This window comes from Athene noctua, chromosome 2, assembly GCF_965140245.1.
Source record: "Athene noctua chromosome 2, bAthNoc1.hap1.1, whole genome shotgun sequence".
NCBI classification, from domain to species: Eukaryota; Metazoa; Chordata; class Aves; order Strigiformes; family Strigidae; genus Athene; species Athene noctua.
This window is the reverse complement of record NC_134038.1, coordinates 138633014-138649920: the sequence shown is the minus strand read 5'-3', so window position 1 is coordinate 138649920 and position 16907 is coordinate 138633014. Positions and strand designations below refer to the sequence as shown.

At 39.5% G+C, this 16907-nt stretch overlaps 1 protein-coding gene across 1 annotated transcript in view; it reads right to left on the bottom strand.

The window, feature by feature from the left end:
* STK31 (serine/threonine kinase 31) overlaps positions 1 to 16669 on the bottom strand; it is a 41061-nt gene extending 24392 nt beyond the window's left edge. Inside the window, exons 1-10 of the mRNA XM_074898067.1 lie at positions 16642 to 16669; positions 16512 to 16564; positions 14993 to 15091; positions 13947 to 14018; positions 13029 to 13187; positions 10983 to 11338; positions 8919 to 9087; positions 6854 to 6969; positions 5887 to 6043; positions 94 to 216 (exon numbers count right to left, since the gene is read on the bottom strand). Coding sequence (XP_074754168.1) covers positions 94 to 216; positions 5887 to 6043; positions 6854 to 6969; positions 8919 to 9087; positions 10983 to 11338; positions 13029 to 13187; positions 13947 to 14018; positions 14993 to 15091; positions 16512 to 16564; positions 16642 to 16669 — 1332 coding nt within the window. The remainder of the gene's footprint in view (positions 1 to 93; positions 217 to 5886; positions 6044 to 6853; positions 6970 to 8918; positions 9088 to 10982; positions 11339 to 13028; positions 13188 to 13946; positions 14019 to 14992; positions 15092 to 16511; positions 16565 to 16641) is intronic.
* Positions 16670 to 16907: the final 238 nt, after the last annotated feature.

Genomic DNA, 16907 nt, shown 5'->3' with positions numbered 1-16907 from the left:
GGTCTCCAACTATGAAACACTTAATATTTATGAAACACCCTCCACAAGTTCCCAGTGTTTCAGAATCAAAACTGATAAAAGCAACCTCCTTACTTGTAATGTTCTTGAGCGCTCAGAGAGGGGCAGTTGATCCACTTCCAAAATGAATTCTTTCACTGCTGAATACAATTTCTGCTGCACCTCATCTCTCTTGATAATCAATTCATGTCCTTCATCCTATACAGAAAGAAAAGCAAGTCAGCAGCTCACACCCAAACACCACATACACAATGTGGAAAGTCATACAAACAGTGTCAATCCCTGTAAAGTATGAATAGCACAATACATGCCCGACTAGGACGAGTGAAAACGCAAATTTTGTTTTTAACCTCTACTCCTATGACATGACCACCGTGCACAAATACAGCACCCTTTACAGTATAAAAGTATGCCCACATTATCAGAAAACTGAAGAAACACTGCATGACTGTTGAGAATGGTGGGAGTCCTAATCGCCACTGTAAATTTAAAATACCACGGTTGTTCTGCAGTTTTTGACTATATGACAGAAACTAGAATTTGGATTATCCACACTCCCATATACATGCCAAATCACATCCACAAAATCAGACTGCAACAGATTTCTTGCTGGAAAAAAATACTTTAGCATCAAAAAAATCCTTCTACAAATTTTTTCCTTGCCTTCTAGCAAGAAGGAGAGGCGACCTGTAAATTCTCCCTGCTGATCGTCGGTGGTAAGATCATTAAACTAAAGATAATTTTCTAGAAACAAGAACAGTTTCCCTTGGATGACTGGCAGGATTATTTCTGCTAACAAGAAAGGAAACCCCACATTCATATCACACAAGGTACCTAATGACTCGCCAAAACCAAACATTTTGAAATGGATGAAGCGAGCTATTCAGAAGTATGTTTGCAGTGTTCTTTTCAGTGATTTAACCCAACATGCCCCCAAAAATATGAAAATATATATGAACATGGAAGACCATGCTACAGCTTTACAGACCTGCTGTAAAGATTTGCTATTCCCTCCTACATGCATCTCCAAAAATAAAACTGTAAGTAAAATGACTCAAGTATCTATAACATACTGTCTTGACATGCATTCCCTTCCCCACCCGGGAGGAGGAGGGGGGTAAGTCTTGGAAAGTCTAGCATGGAAGGCAATTAGTAAAGAAACAGGAAACAACAGGGCAATAATACCAGTTTCACATTAAGTCAAATGAACACTTCCTACTAACAAGCAAAATATAATATAGCTAATATGTATACACAAACACAGGTTCTCAGAGTATTTAAATTTCGTTTATCCAGTGAAAGCTTAGAAGTTGACTTAATCAGGAGTGAGTATCCACAGAAGACCGAACAGAAGCCTTCTGCCTTTAACAGAGAGCAGAAAGAGATGGACAAACACCACCTAAAAATGAAGTCCCAAGTTGCAGCATACACTGCTTTAAAACTTCTATTAGCAACTGAACAGATGTTGTAATTCAGCCAGACATTAGTGGGCTGGAGAATAAAAATTAGTGGATTAAGTTCTACTATAGAAGCTGAACACAACATGATGCTTCAGCTCTGAAAAACATGAAACGCCACCAAAAAAAGATTTAGTAGGCACTTTTGCACTTTTTGGGTACCTCTGGTGACCAAAAGCACACACAATTTTTACAAGACTTCCTGCTGTTTTTCCTGCATAAGACAGGAGCTAGTCTGTAAAAGAATACTGTAACGTACTGCATAAAAAGGAGTAAGGACCCCTTGTCATAAAGAACACTTTTCAAGATGAGATTTCTGCAGAATATTACTTCAAAAATTAGAGCATTAGAGACTTAATGTAGTAGAAGATTCAGTCAGGCAACCAAATTCCAATTAATACCAGTTGAAGCACTAGAGTAAATTTAGCAGTCTACATGTGACTAAATGACAATCCAGGAACTCAGACAGATTGGGAGCCACAGAATAAGTCTCCTTCCAATGTCTGCCATTTAACTGGGTACATGTGATCGTTCATGGCTCAGATAATGCCTGCTAAACAACAAAAACTTCAGAGAGCATTAAGAACACAGGCAGCATTTTAACAGTCTGCTTTACAAAGATGTAAGCTCATCACAAAAGCAAACAGTAGAATTAAAACGGGCTAAAGGCTTCTCAAACTACAAGTGTTAGTTTGTATCTGGTCTACCTTATACCTCAAAAAAAACCCTGAAACAACAATAAAAAAACCCCAACCAAGAACAAACTAACAACCCCACACAAACAGCCACCAGACTCAGTCATACCAAACATCAAGCTAGTTTACCATCTTGTTTCTGATAACTCTAGCAATGCTTAAGAAAGTCCATCAGAGCATGATAATCCGCGGGTAAACTCTTAATCCATTTGTAGAGCCTACTTCTACTTTTGGCCCCAGTTTGAGTCCCTTCAGCAGAAGTTACTACTTTGCAGCATACAGAATAGCTAAAACTAACTCTAGCATCAACATCTTCATTAAACAACTCTTTATCCCACCCCCCCCTTTTTTTTTTTTTAAATGAGCAACTGAATAGTTCCCCTTTTCTAAACATCAGCATGATTTTTCATCCTTTGCCCAAAAAATAATGCTGAACATGTACACTACAGTCTCCAATAAAGTAAATATTGAATAAGTTTCTAAATCAAAATCATAAATTAAACAACACATCCATAAAACACTATCTACAATGTCAGTTGTATTAAACTGTATTACTGACACAAAAGTCAGTTGTATTACTATGAGTATCTGTCTACATTGTAATCATAGGAATTTCTACCGATCCCTGTTTTTTCCATCTGTAAAGCTGGCATCCTCTCAGTAACGTTTTATCAGAGAGCTGGTTAAGTGATCAGCACCACTACCTTCCTATTTGGACACAGAATTTACATCGTATTCTATGATTAGTTTTGAATGTATTTTTAAACATTTCTACTCCAGGAGAACCCTCTTTGTTATTTTCACGCACACCATGTCCCAGTACCACATCAGTTCACTGATTATCTTTTTATGTTTCCAAGACATGTGGAACATAAATACCTTATTAAGAACAAATGCTCTGGTCACCCATCTTCATTTTTGGGACACTATGCAGGAGAGATCCAGTTAAACTAGCATAAACCAATTAAGAGAGCACAGGCAATGGAAACTGAAATAATGCCATTTACTCAAACTTCACTGTGTTTACTCACACCTGTGATATTTAAGATGCATTAGGTTTCCCCCAAAGCAAGACAAGATGTTCACTCCCAAGAGCTTACAAACAAATGAGGCTTGTAACAGTGAAAGTGGGCATCAGCACTCCAGGGAGGTTAAAGAAAGACCACATGGCCTGGGCAACCAAACAGCAAGGATTAACTCAGCAAAACCAATCTAGGCAGCTAGGTTGACAGCTTAAGCAGAGTTAGAACAGTCTGCTATAGTAAAATAGCCAGCTATTTCATCTGTTTGGGTTCACTGGGCTTCCTGTACACCGCATTGACCTGTATCTCATTTTAACCAAGCAGGAAACAAGTTAGTGACATGAACATACTCGGTGGCACCATCAAAACTACTTGTTAGCCTATCTACAGTCAGTATAATTTTAGTAAGGGTAACAGGCAGAACAACAGGCACACCCATCTACTGTGTGCATCCTGGACACTTCTTAGATTTGAAAACAAGTAGCGAAGATTCTGTGACATGTTACAGCACATAAAATATATCTTCAAAAATCAAAATTATTATCAAGAAAAAAAAGTCACTACACTGCACATTAAAACAGGACAACCTTTGCAGTACCACAGGTCTAGCATATGCCACCAAAACTGTTCTATACCCTTCACCTACGAAAATCTTCAAGACACTTAAGACAAATTCCAAGCGCTTTGCCATGTCCTGCTTCCAGCTGCTACCAGTTCATCTTGAAAACTAGATTAATTCTTCAAGGGAGCTCTACACTTCCACACACATTTCCACACGCATACCCTCTGCAGCATCCAGGCATTCTAGGGGATACCCGACATCTCACAGAACTCCTGTCTTCTTCATTTTTCCCCCATTTCAACTATTTGTGATGCTACTATGACAACTTCCTCTCTTCAGAAAGCAGGACTTTTTTACAACTGCTTGCTCTTGAAAGTCACAAGATTTCATGACACCTTTCATTTACACCCTAGTTCAGGCAACCAGGAACATCACAACAGGCAGGGGGACACACACAGGGGCAGTGTTGTGGATTTCTGAACAAAAGGAGTTTTCAAGCCATATGTGAGGCCACACCTTGTCAACACCAAAGACGGTTACACACACACACACACAGAGCCACCAGCAGAAGCAGTGCTCTAAGCTCATTTCAGCAGTATTTCAACTATTTTGGCAGTGTAACACACTACACTGCATCATGCAGACATGACTTGTTAGCCATTCACAACTGAAACAGGTGTTAACGTCCAGATTGTTCAACATATTCCAACAAATCAGCCCATCAGAAAAACCTCAAGCACTCTTTAAGAATGAAACCTCTTTTCATTGTATTTCTCATAGAAGAATACTGCTTGCTAGGGTTAGCAACTCAAAAAGAAAAAGAAACAGCCAAAAAAACATCAGACCCACTGTCACCTGAATGGCACCAAAGCAACCATCTCCTCTATTGATTAAACATTTTGAGACTCCCCAAAGTCTGCACCTGCACCTGTCCTAACTCTTGTCCACATTAGTTTTCTTTCACCCTAGAGCAAAACCAGACAACAGGGCAAAAGTAAGTTCTAAGACAGCTCTGCTTTACTTGTCTGCTGTTGCTCAAGAAGGTTTACCAGCACACTTGAGGTCAACCATCCCATGCAATCTCCAGAAAACTGGAACTGCTACTATTTCACAGGGGATCAGGAATTCAACCAGGGAAAGCTTGTGCAAGTGAGTCCCTAAGCAGCCCTGGCTCCTGGGTACCTCACAATCTAGCCATTTTTCTGCATACTATTCCCCTATACAACATGCAACACTAAAATGTCATCTGCTTATTGCCATTTATCTTAGTGTTGTCGAATTTAAACATTTGACTTTGCTATAGATGAAATTTATTTTGTTTACTAAAAACAATTAAACATACGCCATATGCTATGGATGTTTTAATACTCTTCCCAGCACAAGCAACAGAAACAGAACTTACTTGCCTTCTCATGGCTCATTTTCTAGTCCATTTCACAAGCCATTAAATTCAGTGTAATACAGCAACACTTCCTAAGCGAACATGTTTTAGGTTCTACTTGAAGACAGTCACATAGCATTTGCTGTCATTCTCCCAGGCGCACAACCACCACCCCTCCCCGCCATCCCCAGGCCGGGGAACCCTCCCTGGGGAACCCTCGCCAGCGGCCGCAGCCCAGGAGCATCCCGAGCAGCAGAGCCGTACCCGCACACCCAGGCAGGCTTCTGCAGACCTGTGTTGCAGAGAAGTTGCACTAGATGGCAGCTTTCCCCTATGCAAGACCATCTTCCTATACACCCGTATTTGCATACCGCTCTCCCCGCAGGAGGGAAGCATATACTGGGTAGTGCCGTGCTGCTTTAACAAAAGGTTTTGAAGACAGACACTGCAGCTGCACAGCTGAAGAGCTTTCTAACTACTACAGAACAGAAACCTTTTAGCTGCCATGTTCTGATTTCCTTACATTTCTTTACAAAAAACAAGGGTGTAAGAAAGTCTAGGTTTAACAAAAGAATAACCACTCCACAAATACATTAGTTGTGCAAAGGTAGCAAAGCTTCCAACATTATCTAGCAAAGGACAGATGCTTCCATGCGGTGCTCATGCTATCCAGCTACACGTTTAAGACTAAAATACTCTATCAATAGTTGTTAAATTATAGCTCTTGAGAAAAAAAATAATTCCAACCTACCACATTTCTGCATAACTGAATCCTCTCTTGAGCCAAGTCATACTCTGTCCAGATCTTCTGCAATTTTTCCAAAGAACATGGAACAGTGAGACATCCTTCTGTAACAACTTCTATGGCTTGTGACAGCTGATCCACAAAACTGTTCTTAGCTGTGTGCCTAAATTGTAAGGGCAAAACAAGATTTTACCAGGACTTTTTTCTTCCAGAACTTAAGCAGTTTAAAAATCAATGCTATTCAGACCCCTTGAACATACAAATTTTGAGATAGCACCTGCCACATTAACAACCTAGTTTCTTTCAAAAGGTAGCAGCAGCAATCTCTTTCAGCTGTTAATCTTTTTCTGAGGAAGGACCAAGAAGACATTCATTATACCTCAGCATTGGTAAGGCTGTATGTGGAAATTCTCTCCTGGTCTTAGTTTCCTTTTTGCCCCATTTCCTCTCTTTTTTTTTTTCCACTCATCTTCCATGAACATAAACACCAATATAAATATATACTTCTTAAAGGAGCTGATGGTCATTTCTATTTCAAGTCTTCTCACCGCAGTTTTGTCCCTTCTTTTAAAACCAGAAGGGTAATCTGGGCTACCCAAAGATACACTTCTCACAGCAATACAGATACCCAACGAACTCTTGACTACCCAGTTACTTTTAACATTAGCTGTATTTACTAATCAGCATTTTCTTTGAAGATGGAATTGAAAGCTCTTCTTGCAACAGCTATGGTAAAGGAGCAGAAGTGAACAGAAGTTAACTGACAAACACAGAAGCAGGCAACACAAATTCCAATGTGAGATTCCAAAAAGCTCAGGTTTCAGCCTTGCTTTTGGAAAACACTCCCCTCCATATGCAACAATTTTTTCTTACAAAATTAACAAAACTTCTGGGAAACAAAAAAAGCATGCATGACTTCAAGAGATAAGCAGGGCAATGATAAATAATACTATTTCAAAAAAACCCCACATACCTCATTTCTTTCAATGACTTCACCTTAGCAGCCAGACTTCTCACTATCATCTCAAATTGTGCACACATGGTTTCCTCAAAACTTTCAGAAGACTTCCTGGATGCTTCCTTCTCTCTCTGAATTATTTATCATTTTCGAAGCAGTGTTTTAACAAAGACAGGTAAGGATAGATCAACAGTCACAGCAGTCAGTCAGGATTACTAACATGCAGATCACAATTCAGACTTTTGAAAACAAGACCAACACACACATACACACAGAACTGTCCCTCTGCAAAACACTAACAAAATGCCTAGACAGACATACACACCAATGAGGGTAATTTTATTTTCTTTAATAGCTTCTTATTAGTTAATGGTTCATTTCCTTCCTCTCATTTCAGCAGTGATGTGTTCCAAGTATTTCTTCAGTTACTCCCCATTTGCTAGCAAGTCTTCAGACAAATGGAAGTTTTTTCTTCCCTTGCTGAAAAATTCCCACCCATTAGTTCAGGGAAATCAAGCCCAGGACCTCATTTAACTCACTGAACTCCTTACTCCCATCACTACCACACCTCAGATGGGTGTAGCAAAACAAGAACTGCTGAACGTACAACCATCCTAACCTTCCAACAAGGAATATTCTTAAGACAAAATAAGGAATATTCTTCACTCAAAACCAGTCCACACCACATCAGGCTATATTGAAGGGGCAACCCGAATTTAAAAGTTCTTCCTCTCATACCACAGAGATATTTTTATAAACTCCGCTTGAGGTAATGAAACAGTCTTTCAGACTCACTACATGTTATATTAAAAAAACCCAAAATCACCAAAAAACAAACATAGAAGGATTTATATAGTTTTGTATTTGCAGATGAGCATCCAAAGTCTCATGACTGCGGGGTGTTTTTTTAAGTACTCCTCAAAGCCACCACCACATATCACCCTTCTAAAACAAATCACTGCCTACCATAGTGTTTTTAGCAGGGAGCAAACATTTTCTTACTTTGAAGAACTATCTATATCCTTTTCTTTTGAAACAGTTTCCTTGCACTCAACACAAAATAGTAATAAATATTTGCAGAAAACAGGGTGGGGTTTTTTTTTTAAAAATCAGACTATATGGAAAAAATGCTTCTAAGAAGTCCTTCCATTCAAGTGTTTTTTCTTAGCTGAAGACATGTATTCTGTTGCTTGTTAATTTAGTCTGCACAGAAGTGCATAAGCAAATGGAGAATCTGTGCAATGATGGGTTAGTTTATGTAGAAACATGGGTGTTCTAGGTAGAGGTAACCCAAGTAGCAAAGCTGGTTATGAGTAGTTTTATTCCACAAAGAAAAAGGAACAGCTGTGTGCAAGTTCAGGTTCAGTGGTCTCAAAGGGATTTACACAATGGCAGATTTTCCTTTCATATCTGTTAAGGGTTTGCACAGCATTTTCTGAATTTATGCAAACATACATCCTTACATGCAATCTCTTCCTACTACTCCTATTTATCACACTTAAAACCATTCACAGCATTTTTAAGCCTATCAGTAACTAAGTACTGTGCTTCTCAGACAGTGCTGGAAGCTTCCCTTGAAAGAAATATAACCATCTTTTCTATTAAGCAGCAATTAAGGAAATAATTTTTATCCATTTCTCTAATTCCACAGTTGCTGTGATGTTTAGGAATTTTCAGCCCAACACACAGAAAGCCGTTTTTCGCCTCTAAGGGAGTGGGAAAAAAGGCAAGAATTACATGCCTATACACAAAGCATATTTTTAATCACAAAGTGCCGAACTCCACATTCAAACTGAACACCTACACCCAAACCAGTAGTTGCATCAAGCGCATTAGCAAAGCACTACATACACTAAGGGCAGTCAGAGTCCAACTTAGATTTCAGAACCCACGCTAACACACAGTGACAGCGTCTCCCTGTACCAGAGTAAGACAAGCCTTCACTCAAAACAGTTTATTCCTTCTGTATTCCAAACAACAGTGCATGGCTGAACCACAGTACAATGAAACTGTAAGAAAGAAGCACTGCCAGAAAACACTTCCAGCCAGGAGAAAAGCATCCTCTTGCATTTCCACATACCTGAAGTTCACATTTTAGCTGTTGAACTGTCAGTTCTAGTTCCTTCTGCCTCTGCAAGAGATTTACATTCTCCCTTCTGAGAACTTCCTTCTCTTCGGACAGCTTCTGATCTAGTCTTATTTGTGCCAAGCTGGTGTCTGATGCTGAGGTAGAAGCTGGTATTTTTTCCCTTTTAAAAATGAACGAAGAGGAATTAATTTAGAAGGAAAGAAAAAGAAACAAACCAAAGTGCATTCTTTCATACTATTGTAATTTCAATAATGACTACAGAAGGCCACATCAAAAAGACTACAGAAGCACCTGCACAATTGTGCTTTACTTCTCCAGAATTCTATTCCTCTCCACACCAGTCCTTACAAAGACTGTTATGCACCATCGCAGAAAAAAACCACATCACTTGAAGACAACCCTTCATGTTTACACAGTCACTAACTCAAGTGTCTTTCCCATCCAAAAAACATCATACAATACCACGCTGCAGATCCGTTAAAGTTAAGGTCCATTGTAATTCAAATCTTCTGTCTACTAAGGAAGCCAGTACTTGAAGGTTAGTGTTTTGCATCCATACCCTAAAAGTTAATTTTATAACGAAGAGGAGCGATGTGAAGCCATCTATCTCAAGAGTACTGTGACAAAGTACCAAAGCTCTACTAGACCCCACATCAACTTCATCCTCACCTGCATGGCTTTGGTTACATCCTATTTTCTTTCCTTCTCAATTTCCTTCGCAGGCATACCATCTCAAAAATGCCTGCGATGTGCAAAAACTTAAAGGACACCGTAACATACAGAAATGGAATAGAGAACCTGTTGGCTGCCAGCTGCTCAGGCCAGTCACAATACTTCTGTCTACAAAGCCATCTCAACACTGCATGCCCCCCTCCCCCACCCAAAAAAAGTGGGTTTTTTAAAATCAGATTCAGAGCATATCCATTACTCAGAAAAGAGGGTAGATCAATCAAAATAACTCAGGATGAGGCACTTCACTATACGTTTAGACTTTCTGAAGAGCACCTTATTTCATATTAGTGTTTGTTAACAGCACAGACTTGGCTAAATGATCTAATTGTAAAAAAGATTTGGATACTTTGCTGGTATGTGGAAGGGTGTGCCCTCAGGTGATTCATTAGAAGTTTTGAGAAACTGGAATTATGGAACATTAGCAAATTCTTAACAAGTTTTTTTGAAGAACATTACTTCTTACACTATCTCAACTTTCTAAATGCCAAGTACCATCTTTCCCACCCACAAACATTTGTCTCAGCAGCCTGTTGCCATGGCAATCCTAGCAACTGTAGGATAAGTCTCTTTAAAAAGATTTCTGACAACAACTGTAACTGCCAACTTACCACCACCTCTTGTCAATGTAATTACAAGTTGCAGCGACATGGTTATCCCCTGAAAGCTTGCTTCAAACTGTGATTGCTGGCTTTATTTCTTAGAAGCACACATTGTTACATTCCCACACAAAATCACCAAAACACATTTGTCCTGCTAGGTAAGCATACTTTCACATTCCACATTTGTGTCCAGTGAGTTTTTATTAGAGATAAATAAATAGGAGATCGATACCAAAAGTCTCAAGGACAAGCTTATAGAAATTACATGGTTACTAAAACAAGGATCATTCATTGCACTGCTTATCACTGCAAAATGTGCTAGAGGCCTGACGTCCTGCAACCTTCACACTTTCAACTAAGCTTTCCGGTGTCTTCTCCTCTTCTTACTAACTGCTATTCCTTCCTTATTTTTCAAAATCTTGCCTTGATATATAATAACAGCCTGTCTCTGCAAATCAAATGAGGAAGCTATTCAACCAGCAACAACACCGATGAACAGCTTTGTACAGATTAATCCCCTAATTCCCACCACCACAGCATGCATACACACAGAGACTCACACAGACTTCCCTTCCATCGAGTACCAGTATTACTCAATGCTGGAAAGGCAGAACTTGTATTTTAGGTGCCCACTTCCCCCTCCATCTTCATATGCACACATCCCAGCAAATGAGCTGGATCAGATCACTCATACAAAGTTTTCTGTGACATCCCACTGCCTTACTTGGGTGCAAACATACGGTTTCCAGTAAAATTCCGACTCCTTGTGCTGGCAGCTGCTCGGTCAAAGCGCCCTCTTGGGGTGCTGTTCAGCACCTCACCAGATCTGTTTATCCACACCGGAACTGAAACTTTTGTCTCCTGATGTCGATGTTGTGTTGGATACACTTTTTTCCCTTCCACATTGCTAGTGTTCCCTGCAGATGTGTATTTTTCAGCAAACCCTGCCCTGGCCACCTCTTGTCCAATATCTGTTTTTTCATGCTCTGCCTGGGCAATAATGGTACCATCTTCGTGCTTTGCTTTGTGATGTATTTTTATCTCTTTTTCAAAAACTAGGCTGCTCAAGAACTTCTTCCCCTGTAAAATAAAAATACAGTGAAGTTGTGTACTGAATACTCTGAACACTTTTAGCTGAAATCAGACTTCTAAAAAAGAGAGGACATGTTTAAGACCAAAACCCAGAGAGCTGCACAGGTAAAGCTTATGTTTAACACATTTATTCTGAAACAATGCTGTATCTGTACAACTACAACTGTACCTGATCTAACCACTGTCAATGCCAGACTGGGCCTCAACATCACTAACTCTCCCTCAATGTTCAGCTTTCAAGAATTCAGTATCATTTGTAAGTGATGGAAGTCCAAAGTCCCATCAACTCTCAGTGGAAACTGGCAACCAGATTATCCAATTCTTTTAGAGGATACTAGATTAACTGTTTAACAGTATTATACAAAATAGTATGAAAAATTTTGAATTATTACATTGTTTAACAGCCTTTCAATATGTGGTCTCAAAGCTGAAACAGAACATAGCAACAAATGTATTCTTATGTGCATCTACCTTACTGAAACTACTCGTTTAGAACTTTGAATATAATACCAGAATTGGCAGCAATCAGCTTCATCAGTAGTATCAAAGAAAAACAGCTTTGAAAGACTGAGGAATACATGCCAGACCTTCACAAGACATCTGGGAGAAACTTATCTTTTATTAACAAGGGTGGTTTTGCCCCACCATTTCTGAAAACACATTGGTTTTGCTGAAAATTAGGAAGAGAAGGGGTGGGGGACAGGAAAGTTACACAGAGCAAGCAAATAAAGCTTTAGCTCAAGCAACAAGAACTGTTTTAAAAAAACAAAAAAACAAAACCCACCAACAAAAAACAAAGGACACAGCACCACCACCACACAAACAAAACAAATCTCAGAGAACTGAGAACAGAGATTTTTACCTGCCTCGAGTGCTCACATTAAGCAGTGTCAACAGGACACAGGGGATATCAGGATCTCCTCCAAACGGCAGATGGATACACAAGGCAGCCAGGACAGCTGCCTCCTGCCTCCTCCCCCTCTGGCAACTGCTTCTCCCAAGCCACCGGCTGGTGAAGGATGGGCAGTGCCAGTTACAAGCCCTGCAAAAGCATGCCATTAAGGCTGTAAATGGTGTCCCGGAAAGGGAGACCACCACTAGTAAAACTCAACCAAGGGTCACCAGTGCCACTCAGAAGGGCTCAAAGCTTTTACCAGTCCTGTTGGCATTAGCTCCTGAGCTTTTCACGCTTGCTGCTGGCCAGGGACAACGAAGTTCTTAATGCCACTCACATTCACCTCCTATTTCTCCTAACCAAAGTTTATACAGTACCCAGGCACATGGTATTCAAGTTGCTCATTCAAGTAGCACTCAAGCTGTGAATTTATCACAGGTTCTCTGACCAAGGGAGGTATTTTTCACTCTGAAGGGAAAGAAACAGAGGTACTTTGTTTCCTCAGCACCAGAAAGAACTCAGGTCAGTCAAAAATAGACGTTAGGTTCTGAAGATGGCAAAAGCATGCTCTAAAAATCAACCCCCTGCATGACCTGAACCATTTTTGACAAAACCACGTGAGCTTCTGGAGTATGTTAAGGACAACAGGTCAGACAGTTCTTCCCAGCACGCTCTGACTTCACAGTGAAACATCCAGCTCTTAGAAGGCTCCTCCTGGTGAAACTGCTGGTATTTGGCAGCATCAGATCCCATCATCTAAATGTTTCAAAACCTGTTACTCACCTCTTCAAACATATTTAAGTCCTGATTGTTTGGTGTCCGCAGTCCCCAGAGTCTGTACTTCTTGGCAACACTTGGACATTGCAAATTTGATGGAATTTCAACTATGTCTGAGGTGTTCAGAATCTCAGAATTTCCATAGTCAATGTACAATACCTGACACTGCAACAATAACGTAAAATACAAATCAGCAGAGGTTACACAAACCTCATACAGAAATACGCACTGACAACTACTACAATGTAAGAATTTTAACACACAGGTATGTTGCAGAGATCAGTCTTCTGTACTAAGTCTAGACACCCTTCAAAGGGAGGAACCCAGTTAAGAAAAATCTCTTGTGTTGGCACCTGTGTAGAAGCTTAGCAACAAAACTTTAAGTAACAAAATAGATCTTTGCTGGCAATTTTTTCTTTTTCCAAGGGCTACAATTAAGAAGCAATATAGAAGACTTTCTGTAATCGACAGATATGTAATCTAATGTTTCCATGCCAACCAGCCTGTCTAGAAATTACCATTTTAAGTAGGAACTACTAGCCTTCTGTATCAGTCACCTAATGCTGATTAACAACTCTTTCAGGTTACCTGCATCAGTGCTAACATGTCACACAAAGGCTGCTATTTTCACCACTCAGAAGTTTTGAATTAAATTACACTACTTAACAACATTAACTACCACTCACTCCAGAATCTCTTGATAAAGAGATACAAACAGCATTCTGCAAGTATGCCATGTTTTGCCAGTCTTTTCATCACCATTTTTCAAAATTACAGGTCACTTGAATTTGTGTCCCACATGTATATTCACTGTTTTTAAATGCATTCACACACAGCAAGTTTCAAAAAGAGGAGCTGCATTTTTTCCTATCATCCTCCATGTAGAACTGATACACGATTAAAAGATTTTTAAAATGTTCCTGCCTTTTCCTTTATCACTTGCTGTATCACACATCTGTACCAACATCCATCTTCAGAAAAACAGCCACCATAAATCTGGAAATCAGGAAGAAGAGATCAAAATTACATCTTGAAAATATAAGCATACCCCAAAATGGTATTTGTAATACATTACAAATCTTATTTTGACCTCTCCTATAACTATCCCAAGAGCAATATAAAAACACAGTAATGCATTTGATATACTATCTCATAACAATATATGCTAATGCCCCAAAAACATAATCCTCTACTCCAAAAACAATAGCTCAAAGAAAATTTTGCAAGTAGAACACCAGCATTTTACACAGCTTCTTCCATGGCTTTTCTGTTCATGTGTTACCACAACATTTTATTGACACTGATGGCTTATTAAGCCTGACAATGGAACAAGCCAGTCACACCACAAACAGGCTGGGTTTGCTGTTGGTGTTTTCTTCTTTTTCAAGCAGAATGTAGAAGATCATTTACCTGCACACATAAACGGTTCAGACAATCATTTTATGTAAACCTTACTTTGCAATAAGCCATCAATAGTTCACACACAAAACCGGAAGTTGCAATCACTCTCTGTATGCCTGTCATAGAACTGCCATTAAATAGGCCCTTGTTATCTTCTTGCAGAGTATTTTGTCCAGTGCATTTAACAGTACAGGTTTTTGTAAGATCTTCTACACTTCTTGAGGTGAAGCAAAGAATCACTTGTCAAAAGAGCAGTGCTCTCTTGCTAAAGATAATTCATAATGTACACTGGACAACGAAAGAGAATTCAGCATTCTGTATATTACCTTCTTGTATTTTCCCAAGTGTTTAAAAAAAAACCCTATGGTTGTGTAATTTAACTGAAGTCTAATTGCAGAATTGCTCGCACGAAATAAGAGTTTTCTTTAGGAAAGCCAGCAGTTTCTAAAGAGATCTTAAGAGAATATAACCCACAGCATAATCAAGTATCACCTAAGAAAATGATTACATAGGATTAAGGCTTTTACATCCAGGTAAAAACAAACTCCATTTACACACAACCTACTTACCTTACTGAGATCAGGTTTGCTAGAAACTGCATTAGCCCGAGGACAAACTTCTGCCAGCATACGACTTATTTTCAAGAGATCCTCAGATCTACTGACATTCTAAGAAGTGTGGAGAGAAGGTACAAGTTATTACCTGTCATTTTTAATATAGGCTTGATGGTTTGTAACATCCAAAAATTGAACCGAAAACAGTTGCACTGCTGTTGAGGCAAGTAACACCCCACCTTAAGCTTTCAATCTTCATTATTTTGGTTGCATTTGTAAACCTGCTCTCGTTCTCTTCCAAAAACTTATGAAACGCATCAGGGCAGGTAATGTACCCCAGAGAAATAGTTTGCAACAAACACTTTTAACGGTTTAATTACCAGCTTCTGTGAGCAGTATGCAGATCTTCCCCCCTCACAAGTTTTAGTATATATTTGGTGTTCTTTTTCTTTCTCTCCCTAATACAAGGGGGCAACAGCTCTAGCATACCTCCCTCAATCCTTTCACATGCAAGACTTGGGTTTTCATTTGGCTGAGAGAAGCATTGTCTTTTCATTTACAACGTGGATCTAAACCACTGTAGAACTGGGTCAATTCCAGTAACACGGCATTATATCAAACAACTTTCTACTTCGCAATTCAAAGGAAAAAGATCCAGAACTCAGAGCAGTGAAGAAAACACCGCTACAACTGAACTTTTAGTTAACCTTAGAAGTACACTCCTATCTTTTGTACCTTACAATATTAAATAAAACATTGTGACTGAGTCACAGAATGCCAGGGTATGAACCTAAAGGAGAATTACCTATTACTATTACAACTAAAAATCTCTTTATTGGAAGAAGCTACTCCATAAAGAGTAAGTTTGGGCCCCCTCCCCAAATTCAAATTAGAGAGATGACAAGCAGCATTACCTCCTCCCAACTAGCTCAAAGTTACACAGGTGTTGACTAGTATGCCCACACCAAGCAGCCAGCAGACCAAAAACAAAAGGCAAACTCTGCTACTCCTGGATTTTTCCCTCTCCCTGCTGCACCCCCCACGTTCATGAAAACTACTCATCACTTTGTGGTTTTTTACTTTTTCTCACTCCCCTATCCAACATCCTCCTGCCCATCTACACAGAACTTTAAAGGTCCTAGCATCTTTGAACCACATCAAGCTTCAATGAAACTGCCCCAAACGCTCACCCAGAGCAGGAGATTCATCCCCAGCAGGACTCTGACTGCTTCCTACAGTGTTCTGCACTCAGTATTTTAACCCTCCATCTGTTTATTTTTTTGGCCTACCAAATATTCCAAAAAACCCTACTACAGTTCAAAAGGATGGCTGAACAATTCTTGACATTTCAGAAAGTAATAACCAATTTTAGTTTAAAAGGGAACAATACTACTTGCAATTCTAAGATCTAAATTAACTTTTTTCCCCAACATCAAATACTAACATTTATTCTCACTTCCACAGAAACTTGCTGGGGGTTGGCAGGGTGATAAAATTAAACACCTCAGTTAAAATTAAAGTTCTCTGAATTCACCTGTGCCCAAAACGTTACAGCATCTTCAACATGGCTGCCAACAACATCTTCAACTTGAGGGAAAAGAAAAAAAAAATTATTCTCAAGTGTAAGATTACATTTATTTATTTTTAAAACTGCTTCACATTACCTTTGCCATACTCTGTGTCCCCATCCATGATGACAGATTCTGAAACATTACAAGATATCTATAGTTAAAAGAAAAATTCAGGTATTTTTCTCTAGGCCCGTGGAGCAGGGAGGTGCACCCACCCACCTCGCCACCTGTCCCTGCCCTGAATGCACCACAGGCTCACTGCTCTGCGGGCTCCTGCCCTCCTCTTGCCTCACCCCCACGTTTCTGTTATAAATATTGAAGCCAAAAGCCAAATATATTTTTATCATTTTAATGAAGCA